This window comes from Sturnira hondurensis, unplaced genomic scaffold, assembly GCF_014824575.4.
Source record: "Sturnira hondurensis isolate 20B ecotype Veracruz unplaced genomic scaffold, ASM1482457v3 Scaffold0007406, whole genome shotgun sequence".
Lineage (NCBI taxonomy): Eukaryota > Metazoa > Chordata > Mammalia > Chiroptera > Phyllostomidae > Sturnira > Sturnira hondurensis.
The window spans coordinates 16,056,112-16,072,196 of NW_028080037.1; the positions used below are offsets into that span (position 1 = coordinate 16,056,112).

The following is a 16,085-nucleotide window of genomic DNA, read 5'->3' on the forward strand; positions in this document are numbered from 1 at the left end:
GTGGTCACATGGGGGCTCCTGTTCCCCAGAGAGGTGACATAGGGGCACAGGATGCCAGGCCTGGAAGGGAGCCCCCACATAAAGGGTGAGCTGACATTGGGTCACAGGTCACAGGAACTCTGCACAGGGCAACCTGTCAGAGGCCAGACCCCACCCCCAGCCGGCTGCCTGTTTCCTCTCTGGGGGCCTCTCTTTCCTGCACTCTTAGGTCACCTAGGTCTCCACTGTGTCAGAAAGATGGGGTTCTACCCCACGTGTCCAACGCCAGCTTAGCTGGTATTGGTTGGTTGGAGACCCTGCCACCGGGCCAACGTGGGCAACTTACATCCTCACTCTGGACTCAGTTTACTCATCAATAAAATAGGGGCAATGATCCTTACCTAGTGAACCAGGTTTGAGAAGGTACCAAGGAAAAAGTGATGGCTGTATTCATGGGTGGGATTCTGGGTCACTAGGGTCTCATTCTTCAGAGACTGCAGTGCTCACCACAGGGTCTAACCCTGCAGACACTGAATGAAGTAACAGCAATGTTTGGCTGGTGTTCAGAGAGCTGTGCTGTATTACCCTTCCAACTGCAGCCCCATTGCTGAAAAGCACCACCCTAGGGGTCTACAGGAGCCCAGATGGCAGCCCAGGGACAGCAGGGGTGGGCCCACTTCTGAATGGGTCCTTCCGTGTGGGCCATGGTGGGAGACACTTGGAGGCAAGAAGAGCCTGTGGTTGGACAAGTTTGGGGAACCCAGCACGCTCCACTCTCCTCTGGTGGATTCCCAGTGTTTACTGCCTAGAGTGGGCCCCAAGAGCCCCACCTAGTCATGAAACACCCTCTTTTTCTCTCCTTTTTTGGATGAACATCTACCAGCATCCTGAAGTAGGTGACTTGGAAAATGCTGGGCTGGGACTGGGGAAGAACTTAAGAATCTTTGTCCCAGGGAGGGATTTTAGAGCTTCCTGGGGTTCTGTCACCTGTGTTTACTGTGTGCCTGTCACACAGCAGGTGCTCAGTAAACACACGATGGATGGATGGACGGAGGGATGGATGGATGAATTTGTTGTTCCATCACTTCCAAATGGTAAGAATTGAAGGGAAGAAGCTAAAAGTGATTCAAAAATCAAAGACTCGGGGTAGAACACTTTTTTAGTCCCTTCTAGACCACGAGTTTGGCAGGAGAACTGATGGAGTTTATTCATGTAATGAAAACACAGGGTGGTAAGTGTGATGTGGTGGGTTAGCAGTGGGGACCAGGAAGGGAATAATGAACTAAATGTAAAGGAGCCAGACGTTGCTTCTTGGAGGTGAGCCTGAAGGGCCTTTTGGGGGAGTGACCTGAGAGCTCCCACCCTCATGTCACTGCTCCTGCCACATCATGCTAGGGACTTCTTGCTCAGAATCCACAGGCAGCTGCCATGCCATGGCTGTGGCCCCCTGGACTTCACGGAATCCATCTTGGCCCCCTCCCCCCTTTACCTGGCCCCTCCCAACACTCCCCCTGGCTGTCAGCTGCCTGGGAGCCTTCCCACATCCCGAGGATATCTCTGTATTATGCAGATGACTGAAAAGACCCAGTGGAACAAGGCTCTGATGGTAAAATTACAAGCAGAATGACAAGTAAATAGGGAACCATGTGAAAGGGGACCCTGTATAAGTCCCCCCCCACACACATAAGGTGCCATTCTCAGAAGCCTCAGACCAGACACTCACCTCCATCCTCCCAGCACCAGCTGCAAAACAGCTCCTCCACCCCCTGCAAACTAGAGCATGCCTGGGTCTTTAAATAGGGGGAAAATGCTTCATCATGTTCTGCTTCTCCATGCGAAACCAGAAACTCCCTCCCCCTCCTGCCTCCTCCCCAGCGCACTCTCCTTCCAGTAAAACGTGGTTAAAGGGACAGCATCATCGCTTCCGCATTGCTCAGGGTCTGCCCAGAGCCAGGGGGGCTGAGGATAAGGTGGAGGGCAAAGAGAAAAGAGCTGGCAGAGGGCTTTTCTGAGGGATCAGCCTGGGCCCATCTTGGGGGCCCCCCCGGGAAGGAAGACCGGTGCAAACTGAAAAGGTAGTAGGGGCATCCCCAGGGGGTCCTTTCACCATCCAGTGGAGGAGCAGGACAGCCCAGGTGTGTGCGGGGAGCGTAACAGGAAACAGGGGTCGGGACCCCTAGCAGGGAGTCGAGGGGCTGGGTCCTCGGCTCCCTTTGCGACGCTGCCAGAACTTTCATCCACCCCTTCTCAGTTCCCCATCTGCATAGCACACCGGTCGGGCGAGGGGGGTACTCTTATCTCTTACCCCTCCCTCAGGGCTCAGGCGGCAGTTAACCCCTTTTTCCCCCCCACACGGAGCAGTGCTGAAGCGCCATCTGCAGCTCCGGTCCCACCCCCAAGGCATCTGAAACTAACCAAAGCAGAGAAGAAGTCAACCCCAGCAGTTGCAGGAACCCCCAAAGCTCAAGGACCCCTTTTTATGCCGGACCCTCCAATAGGGCTTACGGCGAGGAGGGACTTCGGTATCCTTAAAGCATCCCTTCACTCGGCGGGGGGTAAAAAGGGATGCCTATCGGGACACCCACTTATCTGTTGTGGGGGTGGGGGAGGAGATGCCTAGTTGAAACTGAGGAGATGGAAAGGGGAAAAGCAGAAAGGTGGACTTCCAGCCGTGGGAAAGCAGCTGTCATATCCAGAGGCGGCAGATTGGTTCCCTTCCCCCAATTCGGCCACAGCGCCCGCCCCACCGAACCGAAGCTGCTTGGGGTGCTAAGGGACTTAAGTTGCATCTGGTCTCAGCTTAAGGCCCCCTTCCTGTACAGATGAGAAAACTGGGGTGGGTGGGGGAGGACACAACTTGTCCAAGGTCATTTTACCGCAAATTGTGGAGCTGACTTCAGTGGGAAAAAACCTGGCACCTCCCCTCACCCCATACAGGGGCCATCTCTCCCAATTTCATGCCCAGTCCCCAGGAGCACCTCCTCTGGATTTTCTGACTCTCACACTCAGCCCAGGTTCTCCCTACATTCAGGGACCCTCTGCCCCCTCCACTGAATGCCCCAGCCAGCTGCAGGGTCTCCTACCTCCCAACCTGTCTAGACCACTGTGCACCCCGCGTCTGGGCTCCCTCTCTCCTCCAATTAAGAGTAGCCTCACAGCTCTCTTCAACTCCAGGCCCCTTCCCCTAGTCTGCAGCGGCTGCAGAGCTTCCCGAGCCCTCTCCTGGTGGCCCCTCTAGCTATCTGGGAAACAGTGGAACTCCATTCAGAGGTCTTTCGGTCTCTGCCCTCCGTAGTGTCCATCAAGCCTCCCTTCAGGGTTACCTTGCTCCCTCCCCTATTCCGGGGCGGCTGCAGACACTGCACCACCTGTCCTGAGGGCCTCCCTAACTGTTAGGAAAACCTCGTGCCCCCATTTCATTCAGCACCCCCCTCACCCTACCGACTACAGAGTCCTCCATCGCTCCATCCCCAAGGCACTCTGCCCCTGTTCTCAGCAGCTCTCCATGTCCTCTCCCTATTTCGGTCCCTTTCTCTCCTCCAGGACAGGGTAGCAGGGTCTTCCGATTCGCATCCGAGGGTCCCCGCCGGTCCACTCTGGGAGTCCTCTACCCCCTAATCTGACCTCGAGGCGGGGCGGGGGGCGCTTTTCTGACGCCTTGTGGGTTCCCCTTCACTCCTAGGTCCCCCCTGCCCCGCCCCTCTCACTGCGGCGGAGCCGGCCAGCCCCCGGGCAGCAGGGGAGGAGGCGGGCGGGGCCCGCCTCCCCCGCCCCCCCAACTGCCGAGGGGCTGGACTCGGCCTGGCTGCTATATAAAAGGCGTCCCGTTGCTGCCGCAGTGCCAGCCACCCCGTCCCGGCCCCAAGCTCTTACTCCACCAGTGACCGCACCTGCTCCAGCCATGATGAGCTTCAGCGGCGCCGACGCGCTGCTGGGAACCCCGTTCGCGTCGCTGCACGGAGGTGGCAGCCTGCACTACGCGCTGGCTCGAAAGGGCGGCGCGGGCGGAGCGCGCTCGGCCGCCGGCTCGTCGAGTGGTTTCCACTCATGGACGCGGACGACGGTGAGCTCCGCGTCGGCCTCGCCGAGCCGTTTCCGCGGCGCGGCAGTCGCTTCCAGCACCGACTCCCTAGACACGCTGAGCAACGGGCCGGAGGGCAGCATGGTGGCCGCGGTGGCAGCGCGCAGCGAGAAGGAGCAGCTGCAGGTGCTGAACGACCGCTTCGCGGGCTACATCGACAAGGTGCGGCAGCTGGAGGCTCACAACCGCAGCCTGGAGGGCGAGGCAGCAGCACTGCGGCAACAGCAGGCGGGCCGCGCTGCCATGGGCGAGCTGTACGAGCGCGAGGTGCGCGAGATGCGCGGCGTCGTGCTGCGCCTGGGCGCAGCGCGGGGCCAGCTGCGCTTGGAGCAGGAGCACCTGCTCGAGGACATCGCGCACGTGCGCCAGCGCCTGGATGACGAGGCCCGGCAGCGCGAGGAGGCAGAGGCGGCTGCGCGCGCGCTCGCGCGCTTTGCGCAGGAGGCCGAGGTGGCGCGCGCGGAGCTGCAGAAGAAGGCGCAAGTCCTTCAGGAGGAGTGCGGGTACTTGCGGCGCCACCACCAGGAAGAGGTGGGGGAGCTGCTCAGTCAGATCCAGGGCTGCAGTGCCGCTCAGGCACAGGCACAGGCCGACTCGCGGGACGCCCTCAAGTGCGACGTGACGTCGGCGCTGCGCGAGATCCGCGCGCAGCTCGAGGGCCACGCGGTGCAAAGCACGTTGCAGTCCGAGGAGTGGTTCCGAGGTTCGCAAACTCGGGGTGGTGGGGAGGACAGGTCGCCCCCTGCTGTCCCGGCAGCGTGGGGCAGGGTGGTGTGACGCCAGGGGATGCTGGTGGACGCTGCGTGGAGGTGGTAGGACTGGAGAGTGCACTACTCAGCTTCCTCGTGCAAAGTGCATAATGTTTAGTTGAGTAATGATTTCCCTCTGGGTCTCAGGTGGGACCGACCCACCCCCACTCTCCACAACTGTGGCTCCACCTTTGGCTCCTCCTCTAGGGCACTTATGTTTGTCCTTTAACTCTGGGCCCACTCTGGTCTCCCCTACCATAGTTAGGTAACCCTACACCGAGGCCCCTTTCCTCAGATTCCCTCTATCCCACCGAAGCAGTGCTGGCTTCTAATCACAGACACTGGAGACTCCTTGCCTTTCAAAGTAACCTGCCTTCCATGCCCAACGTTGCCGGACCCCATTTCCTGCACACCCGCAGGGGACTCCATTCTTCTGACCCTTACCATGCTCCTCCCCACTACTTAGGAGAGAGGTGTGGCATTCTCACATCCTTTCTCCCCAGGGGGGACCATCACTGCAATCAGTTGGTACCCGAGACTGAGGTGGTCCGTGAGCCCTTTAATGTCCCTTCTCCCGGCCCGGGAAACTGGAAGCTCTAGGAGGGAGCCTCCCAAGGCTGCCCCCAGCCACCAGGCCGCCCTGAGTCAGCTAGACTGCAGCGGCAGTAACTCTGGAGCTTCTCCCAGCAGCTGCGGGGTGACCTTGATCAGCGCTTGACCTCTCTGGTTTTCCTTTCTGTTTCAGTTGAACGATGGGAGTGGGCTTCTTACCCTGGAAAGCTCCATGGTTCCGCCTCCCCCCTTCCCCACCCAGCTGGAAAACTTTGTGTATTCTTCTTGGGAGAGGGTGCAGGTATTTCAGGGATTTCCAGCCTGTGATCCACAGTGGGCAAACCATCACCCATAGGGATGATTTCTAAATCTTGGCCGGCACTAGTGGGAAAAGCCAGGACGGCTGGGATTTGGCTGTATGGCTTTTCCCCGTTGCCCCCCACCCCCCAACTCCTCTGCAGTGACAGAACTGTTCCCTCCCCCATCTCTGCAGCAAGGTTCCTCCAGAGCAAACCTCTCTGTTCTCTTGGGCTCTGCCCTTGGTCCAGGCAGTCCATCCTCCCCATGCAGCTGGATTCCCTTCCTCCTCCCACACCCCCGACTCAGGCCCTGGGTGTCACTCTCTCAGGATTCGGGATGTTCACTTTCAGGTGATACAGGCTAGTCTCTAGACCTCCCCTGGCCCCGGAAGGTCTGGGAAGCAGCAGCCCTTTGCTGGCAGGGGCCAGGTGTGGCTGCCATGGGCTCGGGGGCTCCAGTGCCAGAATGTGCAGCTGGAGGAGCTGGCACACAGGCCCCAGACTCTGCAGTGACCTTGGGCTCTGCACAGCAGAAACCTGCCAGGAGGGGACTATGGCGACATGGTGGCTTACAGCAGCCTCATGCCTTCAAAGGGCAAAGGCTTGGGAACTTGTTCAACGCAAGTTCATAGTTAAACTCTGAGTCACAAGTTCAGAGTTAAGCCAGGTTTCACATCTGAAGCCCCAGTACTGCCAGTCCTTGCTGGGGAGCTGAACCAGGCATTAGGACCAGAAATGGGGGCTTCCTCTGCCCTGTAGGGTTTCAGGATCCTGAGTTGGGGGGATGGTCTAAACTTTGGAGCCAGACAGACTCTAGACTTGAATCCCAGCTCTGCCACTCACTACTGGGTGGCCTTGGGCAGTAGTCATTTGCCTATAATACCAGATAGGGTGAGTTAAGCACCCAAGATGGCACCCAGTGCCCAGTAGGTCCTCAACCCTTGTGTGTCATCTTCTGGATCAGGGCATTGGAACACATATCCAGGTGTGTCTAACCTTGACCTATTCCCTTCTCCCCCAGTGAGGCTGGACCGACTGTCCGAGGCAGCCAAGGTGAACACAGACGCCATGCGCTCAGCACAGGAGGAGATCACTGAGTACCGGCGCCAGCTGCAGGCCAGGACCACAGAGCTGGAGACACTCAAAAGCACCAAGGACTCACTGGAGAGGCAGCGCTCTGAGCTAGAGGACCGTCATCAGGCTGACATCGCATCCTACCAGGTGGGCAGGGGAGAGCAGAGAACCAGACTGCCTCACCTGGGTGGGTGACCCTGGATGGATCACTGCCTCACCTGGGTGGGTGACCCTGGATGGATCACTGCCCTTCTCTGAGCAGGGCTGTAGTGGTCAAGGTTATGGGCCTAGGAGTCAAACACACCAGATATACCAGTATGTCTTCCTAGGTATGAGATCCCAGGAAATTCATCTGTATCTCTGAATCTGGATTCCTTCTGTGAAAAAGAAAGAAGGGAGAAAAAAAAATGCCTGCTGAGCAAAGCTGTGAAGGTTAAGGGCATGGGCAAACTTTTTAAGAGATGAGTGTGGCCCTGGCTGGTGTGGTTCAGTTTGTTGGAGTGCTGGCCCGTAGACTGAAGGGTCATGGGTTTGATTCCCAGTTAGGAAAGTACGAAAAAGTCATCAACTGATGTTTTTCTCCCTCCCCCTTCCTCTCTCTCTGAAAGCAATGAAAAAATGTCCTTGGGTGAGGATTAAAAAGAGAGAGAGAGAGAAAGTATGAGTGTGAATGTTTGTAGCAGGATCTGATCACAATAAGGATATTTGGTGAATAGTAACCAGTGTCTTTGAGTTTAAGTAACCTGGGTAAGGCCTTGGCAGATTCCCTATTAAAGACAACTGCAGGAGAAAACATCATCACTTTAAATTTTTAAAAAATTTTTATCCTCTGGGGGGGCAGGGCTGGGAATACAAGAAAGAAAACTGTACTTGAACAAGGTTTAAATTTAAAAAAATTTAAAAAAAGAAAATTTTTTTATCCTCACTCAAGGATATGTTCATTGATTTTAGAGGGAGACAGACAGAGATAGAGAGAGAGAGAGAGAGAGAGATCAATCCCCGACTGGGGATCGAACTTGCAGTTTAGGTATGCACCCTCAGGAATCGAACCCACAACCTTCTGGAGGATAATCCAATCATCTGAGCCTCCCGGCCAGGGAAAAACATCACTTCTAAAAAAATTATTATGCAAATAATATGTGGCAGTGATAGAAAAGTTGGAAAGCCAAGAAAGTAAAAAAGAAGCAGTGAAAATTAGTCATAATGGTTTACTTTATGTAATTCATTTGTTTATTTATTTTAAAAGATTGTTTATTTTGAGAGAGCGGGGAAGGGAAGGAGAAAGAGAGAGAGAAACGTGGATTGGTGGCCTTTCACACACGCCCCAACCAGGCAGCGCCCCTGCAGCCCAGGCATGGACCGTGACCAGGAATCGAACCAGCGGCGTTTCACTTTGTGGGACGACACCCAACCAGCTGGGTCACACCAGTCAGGGCCATGATGTTTTACTTTCAGCAGTGGTTACGTGGGCCTGGGAACAGGGAAGAAGCTTCGACTCATTCAGCCTCTGCGCTTCTGTGTATTGTCTCAGCTGCCCATAACGGATGCCTCCTGAGCCCTTACTACGCGGCAGGCACTTCAGAGAATTGGGGAACCAGTAGGGAGTCAAAGCAAACAAGGCTCTGTTCCCACCGAGCATTTTCTGAGCTTAAGAGAGCCGTGAAAATTCAACTTCCGTCTCACTAACCAGCTCTAACCGTTGTTAGAATTTGGTGCGTTTCGTTCCAGACCGTTTCCCAGGCTGAAGTTGTATACGTAGCTGGATTTTTGCTCCATGTGGTTTCCATGTCCATGAAGGAGACCGCAGCAGCTTTGACAGGGTGGGGCTTGGTTCCAGCTGCAGGCTGGACAGGACTGATTGGGGTTGCATGCCCACCCCACCCGCCTGCCCCGAGTCTCTGGTACAGAGAGCCGGGTGTCAGGTGTTGGCCAGCGCTTGACGTGCACGCGGCCTCTCCCCCACAGGAAGCTATTCAGCAGCTGGATGCTGAGCTGAGGAACACCAAGTGGGAGATGGCGGCCCAGCTCCGAGAGTACCAGGACTTGCTCAATGTCAAGATGGCTCTGGACATTGAGATTGCTGCTTACAGGTGAGGTGGGCCGGGGGGGGGGGCCCTTCAGGGTGGTGGGGGGCCCTTGTGTTCTTATGAGGAGCTGCGCCTTGGGCTTCAAGCACTCCCAGTGAGGCAGCCTGCCTGTCTTGGAGGTCAGGATGAACTTTGTTATTGTGGTAAAACATAGGCAACATCGAATTTGCTGTTTAACCATTGTTAAGTGCACGGTTCTGAGGCATTAAGTTCATTGACGTTGTTGTGCGACCATCAGCACCATCCCCCTCCAGAACTTTTTCATCATCTCAAACTGAAACTCTGTTCATTAACCAGTGACTCCTTATTCTCCTTTCCTCTGTTCTCCCAGCCCTGGCAGCCACCATGCGGCTTTCTGAGAAACAAAAATATTTTTTAAAGATCTTTTTTAAAGGAGAGACACATTGATATGTGTGAGATACACCCATTGGTTGCCTTTTACATACCCCAAACTGGGGACGTGGCCTCCAACCCAGGCATGTGCCCAGATTGGGCGTGGAACCGGCAACCTTTCGGTTCACAGGCCAGTGCTCAGTCCACTGGGCGCATCGACCGGGCTGAGAAACAAAACTCTTGAGAGTGACTTATTTTCATCCTGACAGTGATTTAGAGGGTTAAAGTTCCTCACCCCTTTCCCCAATTCAGCCAGCTTTGCTTTGGAGGGAAAAGAGGTAATTGAGTGATAAGGGGCCTTTACAACTTTTTCTCTTCCAGTTTCTTAGCTCTCTGGGCATTTATTTCCTGGGGAAATAAAATGGGAGTGATAATACGGGTACCTACCTGAGGAACCTTTGAAATTTTGCTCCCTAGTGTGTCATCAGGTTGGCTCAAATAAACTCTTATAAAAACTCTTAAAACTAGCCCTGGCCGGTGTAGCTCAGTGGATTGAGCTTGGGCCTGTGAACCACACAATTGCGGTTCGATTCCCAGTCAGGGCACATGCCTGGGTTGCAGGCCAATTCCCAGCAGGGAACTCATGAGAGGCAACCATACATTGATATTTCTCTCCTCTCCTTCTCTTCCCCTCTGAAGATAAATAAATAAAATCTTAAAAAAAATTCTTAAAACTAAACAATAACAGCAACAAAACACAGTCACCCCCTGTGTCATGGGTTGTTAGGAGGAGTTAATCCTGTTTTTGAGCTAATTCACAGAACGCGGTAACACTGGGCTCATAGAAAAAGTCCTCAGTAAATGGTAAAGAAAGCCATGAGACCTCCCTGCTCAGCAGTTTCCTGCCAAGGAGCAGGGCTGACCCCATGAGGGCCTGTGCCCGTTGCTGTCTGCTGACCCTTCACCCCCCACCTCTTGACCCTGGGCTGTAGCCCTACTACTCAAAGCCTGGCTCGTGAACCAGCACAGTCAGCATCCTCCATGAGCTTTTTAGAAAGATGTACTCTCAGCTCCCCTCTCCCAGACCTACTGAATCAGAATCTGCATTTTAATGGGATTCCAGGGCGATTCCAATGCCATTAAACTTGCAAAGCACTGGTCCATAGAGGTGACCCTGTGGCTGACTCTGGCCAGCAGAGTCCACCTATTGTGTCTGACAATGAGAATGAACGCACAGGCCACAGCAGTCCTGTGGAGAAAAAGGGAACGGACACGGCTACTCTCTCAAGGGGAGAGTGCCTGTGGATGCCTCGACCACTCCCTCAAGAGGGAAGAGCGCCTCGACCCTTGCCTAGACAGGTTTTTATTGTTTTACTGGGCTCTTACATCAGAGAAAGATTTGTTATCTGTTACATAGAATATTGTTGTCTACGTTTTAGGTACAATCAAGGAAATGAAAATAACATGCAGAGGGGAATGGTGATGAGCTGATTAGCTCTGTCCTTGGGAAAACTCATACATGCTTTGGAAACTACCTTGAAGATAGACAATACACATTTGTCGTTTTAGACCAGGGTGAGGGAGTTTTAGCAAGAGCAAGCCATAACGGTCCGTATACATTTTCTAGGCCTGATTCCCACGGGAAAACTCGGTTTGAAGGTCTGACTCCTGCCCACCTCACTTCTGTAGGTTTTCCGTACAGAGCTGAGTCACATTGGCCAGACCAAATGGTCCCCTACAAACCGGTCCCCTACATGACCCCACACTTAACTCTGACGCAGGCATTTCCAGGCCCATTTTATGCGTCATTTCATTGAAACAACCCTCTGAGACAGGGGCTCTTATGACCCTCTTGTTTTGTTTTGTTTTTTAATTTTTTTAAACATTTTATTTATTTATCTTTAGAGGGAAAGGGAAGGAGAGAGAAAGGAAACATCAATGTATGGTTGCTTCTCGTGCATCCCCTGCAGGGAACTGGCCCCTGCTGGAAACTGGCCTGCAACCCAAACATGTGCCCTGACTGGGAATCGAACCGCGATCGTGTGGTTCGCAGGCCCGTGCTCAATCCCTCTTGTTTTTTTTTTAACCAGTGAGGAAACTGGGGCTTAAAGAGTTTGAGTGTCTTGGCCAAAGTCACGTACCTAGTGAGTAGCAAAGAGCGAACCCTGCCGCCCGTCACCCTGTTCCCCAAACCTAAAGCGTGAGAATGCAAGGTGACAGGGGACCCTTGAAATGCGAACGGGAACATGCTTAGACCTCTTACACCCAGACTCGTAAGTGTGAAATTCTTGGCTTAGACTTTCTCTTGGATAGCATTCTATTTATTTACTTATTGTGAAAAGAATTCTATTTATTAATTAATTTATGTTTAGAGAGAAGGGAAGGGAGGGAGAAAGCGAGAGGGAGACATGGACCAGTTGCCTCTCACAGGCCCCCAGCCGGGGACCGGCCTGCAACCCAGGCAGGTGTGTGACCGGGGATCGAACCAGTGACCTTTTCCCTTGCAGGACAATGCTCACCCAACTGAGCTACACTGGTCAGGGCTTTTGAGTAATATTTTATTCGTGGGACAATAAATGTACGTTTTGTTAATTTAGGCACTCCCTCAAGGGCAATTTTTCAAGGGGAAACAAAAGTTGTTTCATCTCCTAAGTTGCAGCCTTAGTTAGCTGCATTAAATCAGAACAGTGGCATTGGGGTGAGGATTCTGGGGGCTTCCTGGGATGATTTGCTAAGCGCCTCCATTCTCAGTGTGCCCACCGTTCATGGTTTTCCTCCGCCAAAGTCCCTATCATGGACACCGCGGACCTTCAGAGGAAACCAGGAAGACCCCAAAGTCATCAGTCTGCTCTGAGTTCATAGTAATGTGTTCCATTATCCTTTCTGCAGAAAACTCTTGGAGGGTGAAGAGTGTCGGATTGGCTTTGGCCCAAGTCCCTTTTCCCTTCCAGAAGGACTCCCTAAAATCCCTTCCACGTCCACTCACATAAAGGTCAAAAGCGAAGAGAAGATCAAGGTGGTAGAAAAGTCGGAGAAGGAAACTGTGATTGTGGAGGAACAGACGGAGGAGATACAAGTGACCGAAGAAGTGACTGAAGAAGAGGAGAAAGAGGCCAAAGAAGAGGAGGCTGAGGAGGAGGAGGGGGGAGAAGAAGAGGAAGCAGAAGGTGGAGAAGAAGCAGCAACGTCTCCAGCAGAAGAGGCTGCATCTCCGGAAAAGGAGACCAAGTCCCCAGAGAAGGAAGAGGCCAAGTCCCCAACCAAGGCCAAGTCCCCCATGAAAGAAGCAAAATCACCAGCTGAGGTGAAGTCCCCTGAGAAGGCCAAGTCCCCAGTTAAGGAAGAAGCGAAATCACCCCCTGAGGTCAAGTCCCCTGAAAAGGCCAAGTCTCCGGTGAAGGAGGAAGCCAAGTCCCCAGAGGAGGTCAAATCCCCAGAGAAAGCCAAGTCCCCGGTCAAGGAAGAAGCAAAATCACCAGCTGAGGTCAAGTCCCCAGAAAAGGCCAAGTCCCCAGTGAAGGAAGAAGCCAAGTCCCCTGAGAAGGCCAAGACTCCTGAAGTGAAGTCCCCAGAAGCCAAGACCCCAGTGAAGGAGGAAGTCAGGTCCCCTGCAGACATCAAATCACCTGAAAAGGCCAAAAGCCCTAGCAAGGAGGAGGTCAAGTCCCCAGAGAAGGCCAAGTCTCCCCTGAAGGATGAAGGCAAGGCCCCCGAGAAGGAGGTCTCAAAGAAGGAAGAGGTAAGGTCCCCCACGAAGGAAGAAGAGAAACCCCAGGAGGTGAAAGTCAAAGAGCCCCCAAAGAAGGCAGAGGAAGAGAAAGCTCCAGCCACGCCAAAAACCGAGGAGAAGAAGGACAGCAAGAAAGACGAGGTGCCCAAGAAGGAGACTCCAATGCCCGAGGTCCAGGAGAAGAAGGAACCTGCCGTGGAGAAGCCCAAGGAGTCCAAAGTTGAAGCCAAGAAGGAAGAGGCAGAAGATAAGAAAAAAGCAGTGACTCCAGAGAAGGAGGCTCCTGCCAAGGAGAAGGATGAGGCCAAACCCAAAGAGAAGACTGAGGTGGACAAGAAAGATGACGCCAAGGCCAAAGAACCCAGCAAAGCGGCAGAGAAGGAGCCAGAAAAGCCAAAGAAGGAAGAGACGCCAGCAGCACCTGAGAAAAAAGATACCAAGGAGGAGAAAGCCACAGAGGCCAAGAAGGCCGAGGAGAAACCCAAACCGGGGGCCCAAGCCAAGGAAGAGCCCAGCAAGGAGGCCCTCACACCTGGCAAAGCCCAGACAGAAAAGGCTGAGAAGTCCTCTAGCACAGACCAGAAGGACAGCCGGCCTCCAGAGAAGGCCGCAGAAGACAAGGCCCCCAAGGGGGACAAGTAAGGTAGGGAGCAAGGAGCATCTAGAGCAGCCAAAGAAACTCAGGAGGGTCTGGGAGCTCAAGGGTCGGCATCACATTTTCATTCCCCCCCCCACCCCCCCGTTCCCTTTTCTGTATATAAGAAACTCCGCTTAGGTGACGGGGCTCTCCCTCACCAAACAGGAATTTCTGTTAGCAATATGTTAGCAAGAAGGGGCACTCCCCACCCTCCTCCCCATGTCCCAAACCCTCCCCAGGCAACGGACCATTATGTTACAACAGCTTATGTAGCAGAATGGGATCTGTGCCGAATGCCACATGTACGCACTTGACTGTAAAAACTGGCCCCCTCCTGTCCAAATAAGTGCATTTATCTCCTGTATGTGCAACTGACAGATGACCGCAGTAATGAATGAGCAGTTAGAAACACATTATGCTTGAGATGTCTTAACCTATTCCCAAATGCCTTCTGTTCTCCAAAGGAGGGGTCTGCCCTTGCCCAGAGCTCTCCCTCCTGCAAGAACTGGAGGGGGTGGGGCTGGTCGCCACCGAATGATGCCAGGGCGCACTTTTCCACTGGAGTCCACTTTCAATTGCTTCTGTGCAATAAAACAAAGTGCTTACGAAATGAAAATGCTGCTGCTATTATTCTCTTCCCCCAGGGGACAGGGCCAGGGGAGGTCTAGGTGTCACAAGACTGCACAGCACTGAGCAAGTATGAGGGGGGGGTCTCTTGAGATTCTGGGACCAGTTACAGGGCCCCTCTTGTATTATTTCCTGAGCACAGACCATGTGCCAGGCAGCGTGCTAGATGCTTAATTTTTATGTTCTTGTAGACAGGTGGTTGGGTGCATGGCTGCTTAGCGTGGGTCACCTGCATCGGCATCATCTGGGGGCCTTGTCAACGGCTTGGTTCTCGCCCAGGCCACCGAGTCGGAATCTGAGAGGCAAGCCTGGGAAAGGCGCACTCCCACCTGGTTCTAATGCCCACCGAAGTTGGGGAACAGTCTATTTACAGAGTCTGCCTATGTCCTCTCTCGTAAGGAGGACTGGGCCTTCTGAGCCAGGGACCATCTGTAGCTGACTCACCTGAAGCGAAGACTACAATCACCACTATTGGGAATAGTTTCTCAGTAGTCACTTACCCGGACTCTGACATGCTTCTCCAGACACGCTTTCGAAGCTGTGTGCTTGTGGATTTAGGTGGGGTCTTCACTGTTAAATTTTTGTGTGGTTTCCAACGTTGGGACTGTCATTAAGCCTTGTTCCGTAGCACCTCTCCTGGCTACTGCTTCTTTCCCCAACCCAACCAGGTGGTTCTCAGACCCACCATCTTCTCTGATGGCCCTGTTATACCTCGGTCACTGGTGATTGGTCCAAGGGTGGCCACCTGACCCCAGCTGAGCCAATGAAAGTCTTTTCCTGGGGTTTTAAACTTGGGGCCCGTGAGAGTGGTTGGCAGTCTTCTGGTTGAGGGAAGTGGGCAGTAGGGAGGGGATAGGGGATCCCATTTTCCCAGCCTTGTGGAAAAGCTAGTGAGAGAGGGTAAGATAAAGAAACAGACACCTAGTGAGTCATGGCAGATTTCAGGTCCCTGATTCTGGTGCTTCTTTCCATGGCCATTCTTGAAGCCAGTAAAAGCCTCCCCTCCCCCCTCCACCTTTCTTTTGTTGTCGTTGTTGTTGCCAAAGTGTATCTGGAGCACAGCTCTGTCACTGGCAACCAGAAGAGTTCTGAGCAACAAAGTGACCAAAGGAAACGGTTAGTTACTATGTTAGAAACCAAGTGGTGCTGTGCAGAGAAGGGGCCAAGTGCTCCTCCAAGTTCTGCCCTGGGTCATCTCAGCCCACGGTCCACACCTCGCCTTCAGCAACCATTGTCATCTGTCACACGTCTGAATTTTTAAAAGGAAGAGTGCCAGGATGGCTTAGGGTGGTCACATTTAAACAAGGGGTCCCTACAGGCCATTTCAGAAATGGTTCTTCAGGGCCCTGGCTGGTGTAGCTCAGTGGATTGAGCTCGGGCCTGCAAACCACATGATCGCGGTTCGATTCCCAGTCAGGGCACATGCCTGGGTTGCAGGCCAGTTCCCAGCAGGGGACTCACGAGAGGCAACCATACATTGATATTTCTATCCTTTTCTCCTTCCCTTCCTCTCTAAAGATAAATAAATTCAAAAATCTTTAAAAAAAAAAAAGAAATGGTTCTTCAGGTTATCAAACACGTCCATGACCTCTATGGAAACCTAAGCACTAATTTTTTGCACAGCTCTGTCCTAGGAAAATCAGACGGACCCCCACAAGCCCTGCCACTTATTATCACTCCCATTTTATTTCCCCAGGAAACAAATGGTCAGAGAGCTAAGAAACTGGAAGAGAAAAAGTTATACAAAAGTACAATCTACAGTACAAAATTAGAATCTGGGACCTAGGGAACCCCGGTGTGTCTTACCTGAAAAGTCATGCTTGAGCTCCCCAAACTGTTTATAACAGTAACGACTACCATTTACAGCCATGTTTTTACATAAATTTTCTCCAATCCCCTTGGGAATTTTTCAAGGTAGCTATTCTGATGCTTATTTT

The 16,085-nt window shown here is 53.3% G+C and overlaps 1 protein-coding gene across 1 annotated transcript; it reads left to right on the forward strand.

Moving 5' to 3' along the window:
* The first annotated feature begins 3,830 nt into the window (after positions 1 to 3,830).
* NEFH (neurofilament heavy chain) lies at positions 3,831 to 14,101 on the forward strand. Its single transcript, XM_037052453.1, has 4 exons — positions 3,831 to 4,763; positions 6,682 to 6,881; positions 8,700 to 8,824; positions 12,044 to 14,101. Exons 1-4 carry the CDS (start codon positions 3,881 to 3,883, stop codon positions 13,524 to 13,526), a joined length of 2,691 nt encoding a protein of 896 aa, XP_036908348.1. The 5' UTR covers positions 3,831 to 3,880; the 3' UTR covers positions 13,527 to 14,101.
* Positions 14,102 to 16,085: the final 1,984 nt, after the last annotated feature.

Coding starts and splice junctions, on each gene's coding strand:
- NEFH (XM_037052453.1), top strand. CDS start 3,881: ATGATGAGCTTCAGCGGCGCCGACGCGCTGCTGGGAACCCCGTTCGCG. Junction 4,764..6,681: donor GTCCGAGGAGTGGTTCCGAG/GTTCGCAAACTC, acceptor CTTCTCCCCCAG/TGAGGCTGGACCGACTGTCC. Junction 6,882..8,699: donor CTGACATCGCATCCTACCAG/GTGGGCAGGGGA, acceptor TCTCCCCCACAG/GAAGCTATTCAGCAGCTGGA.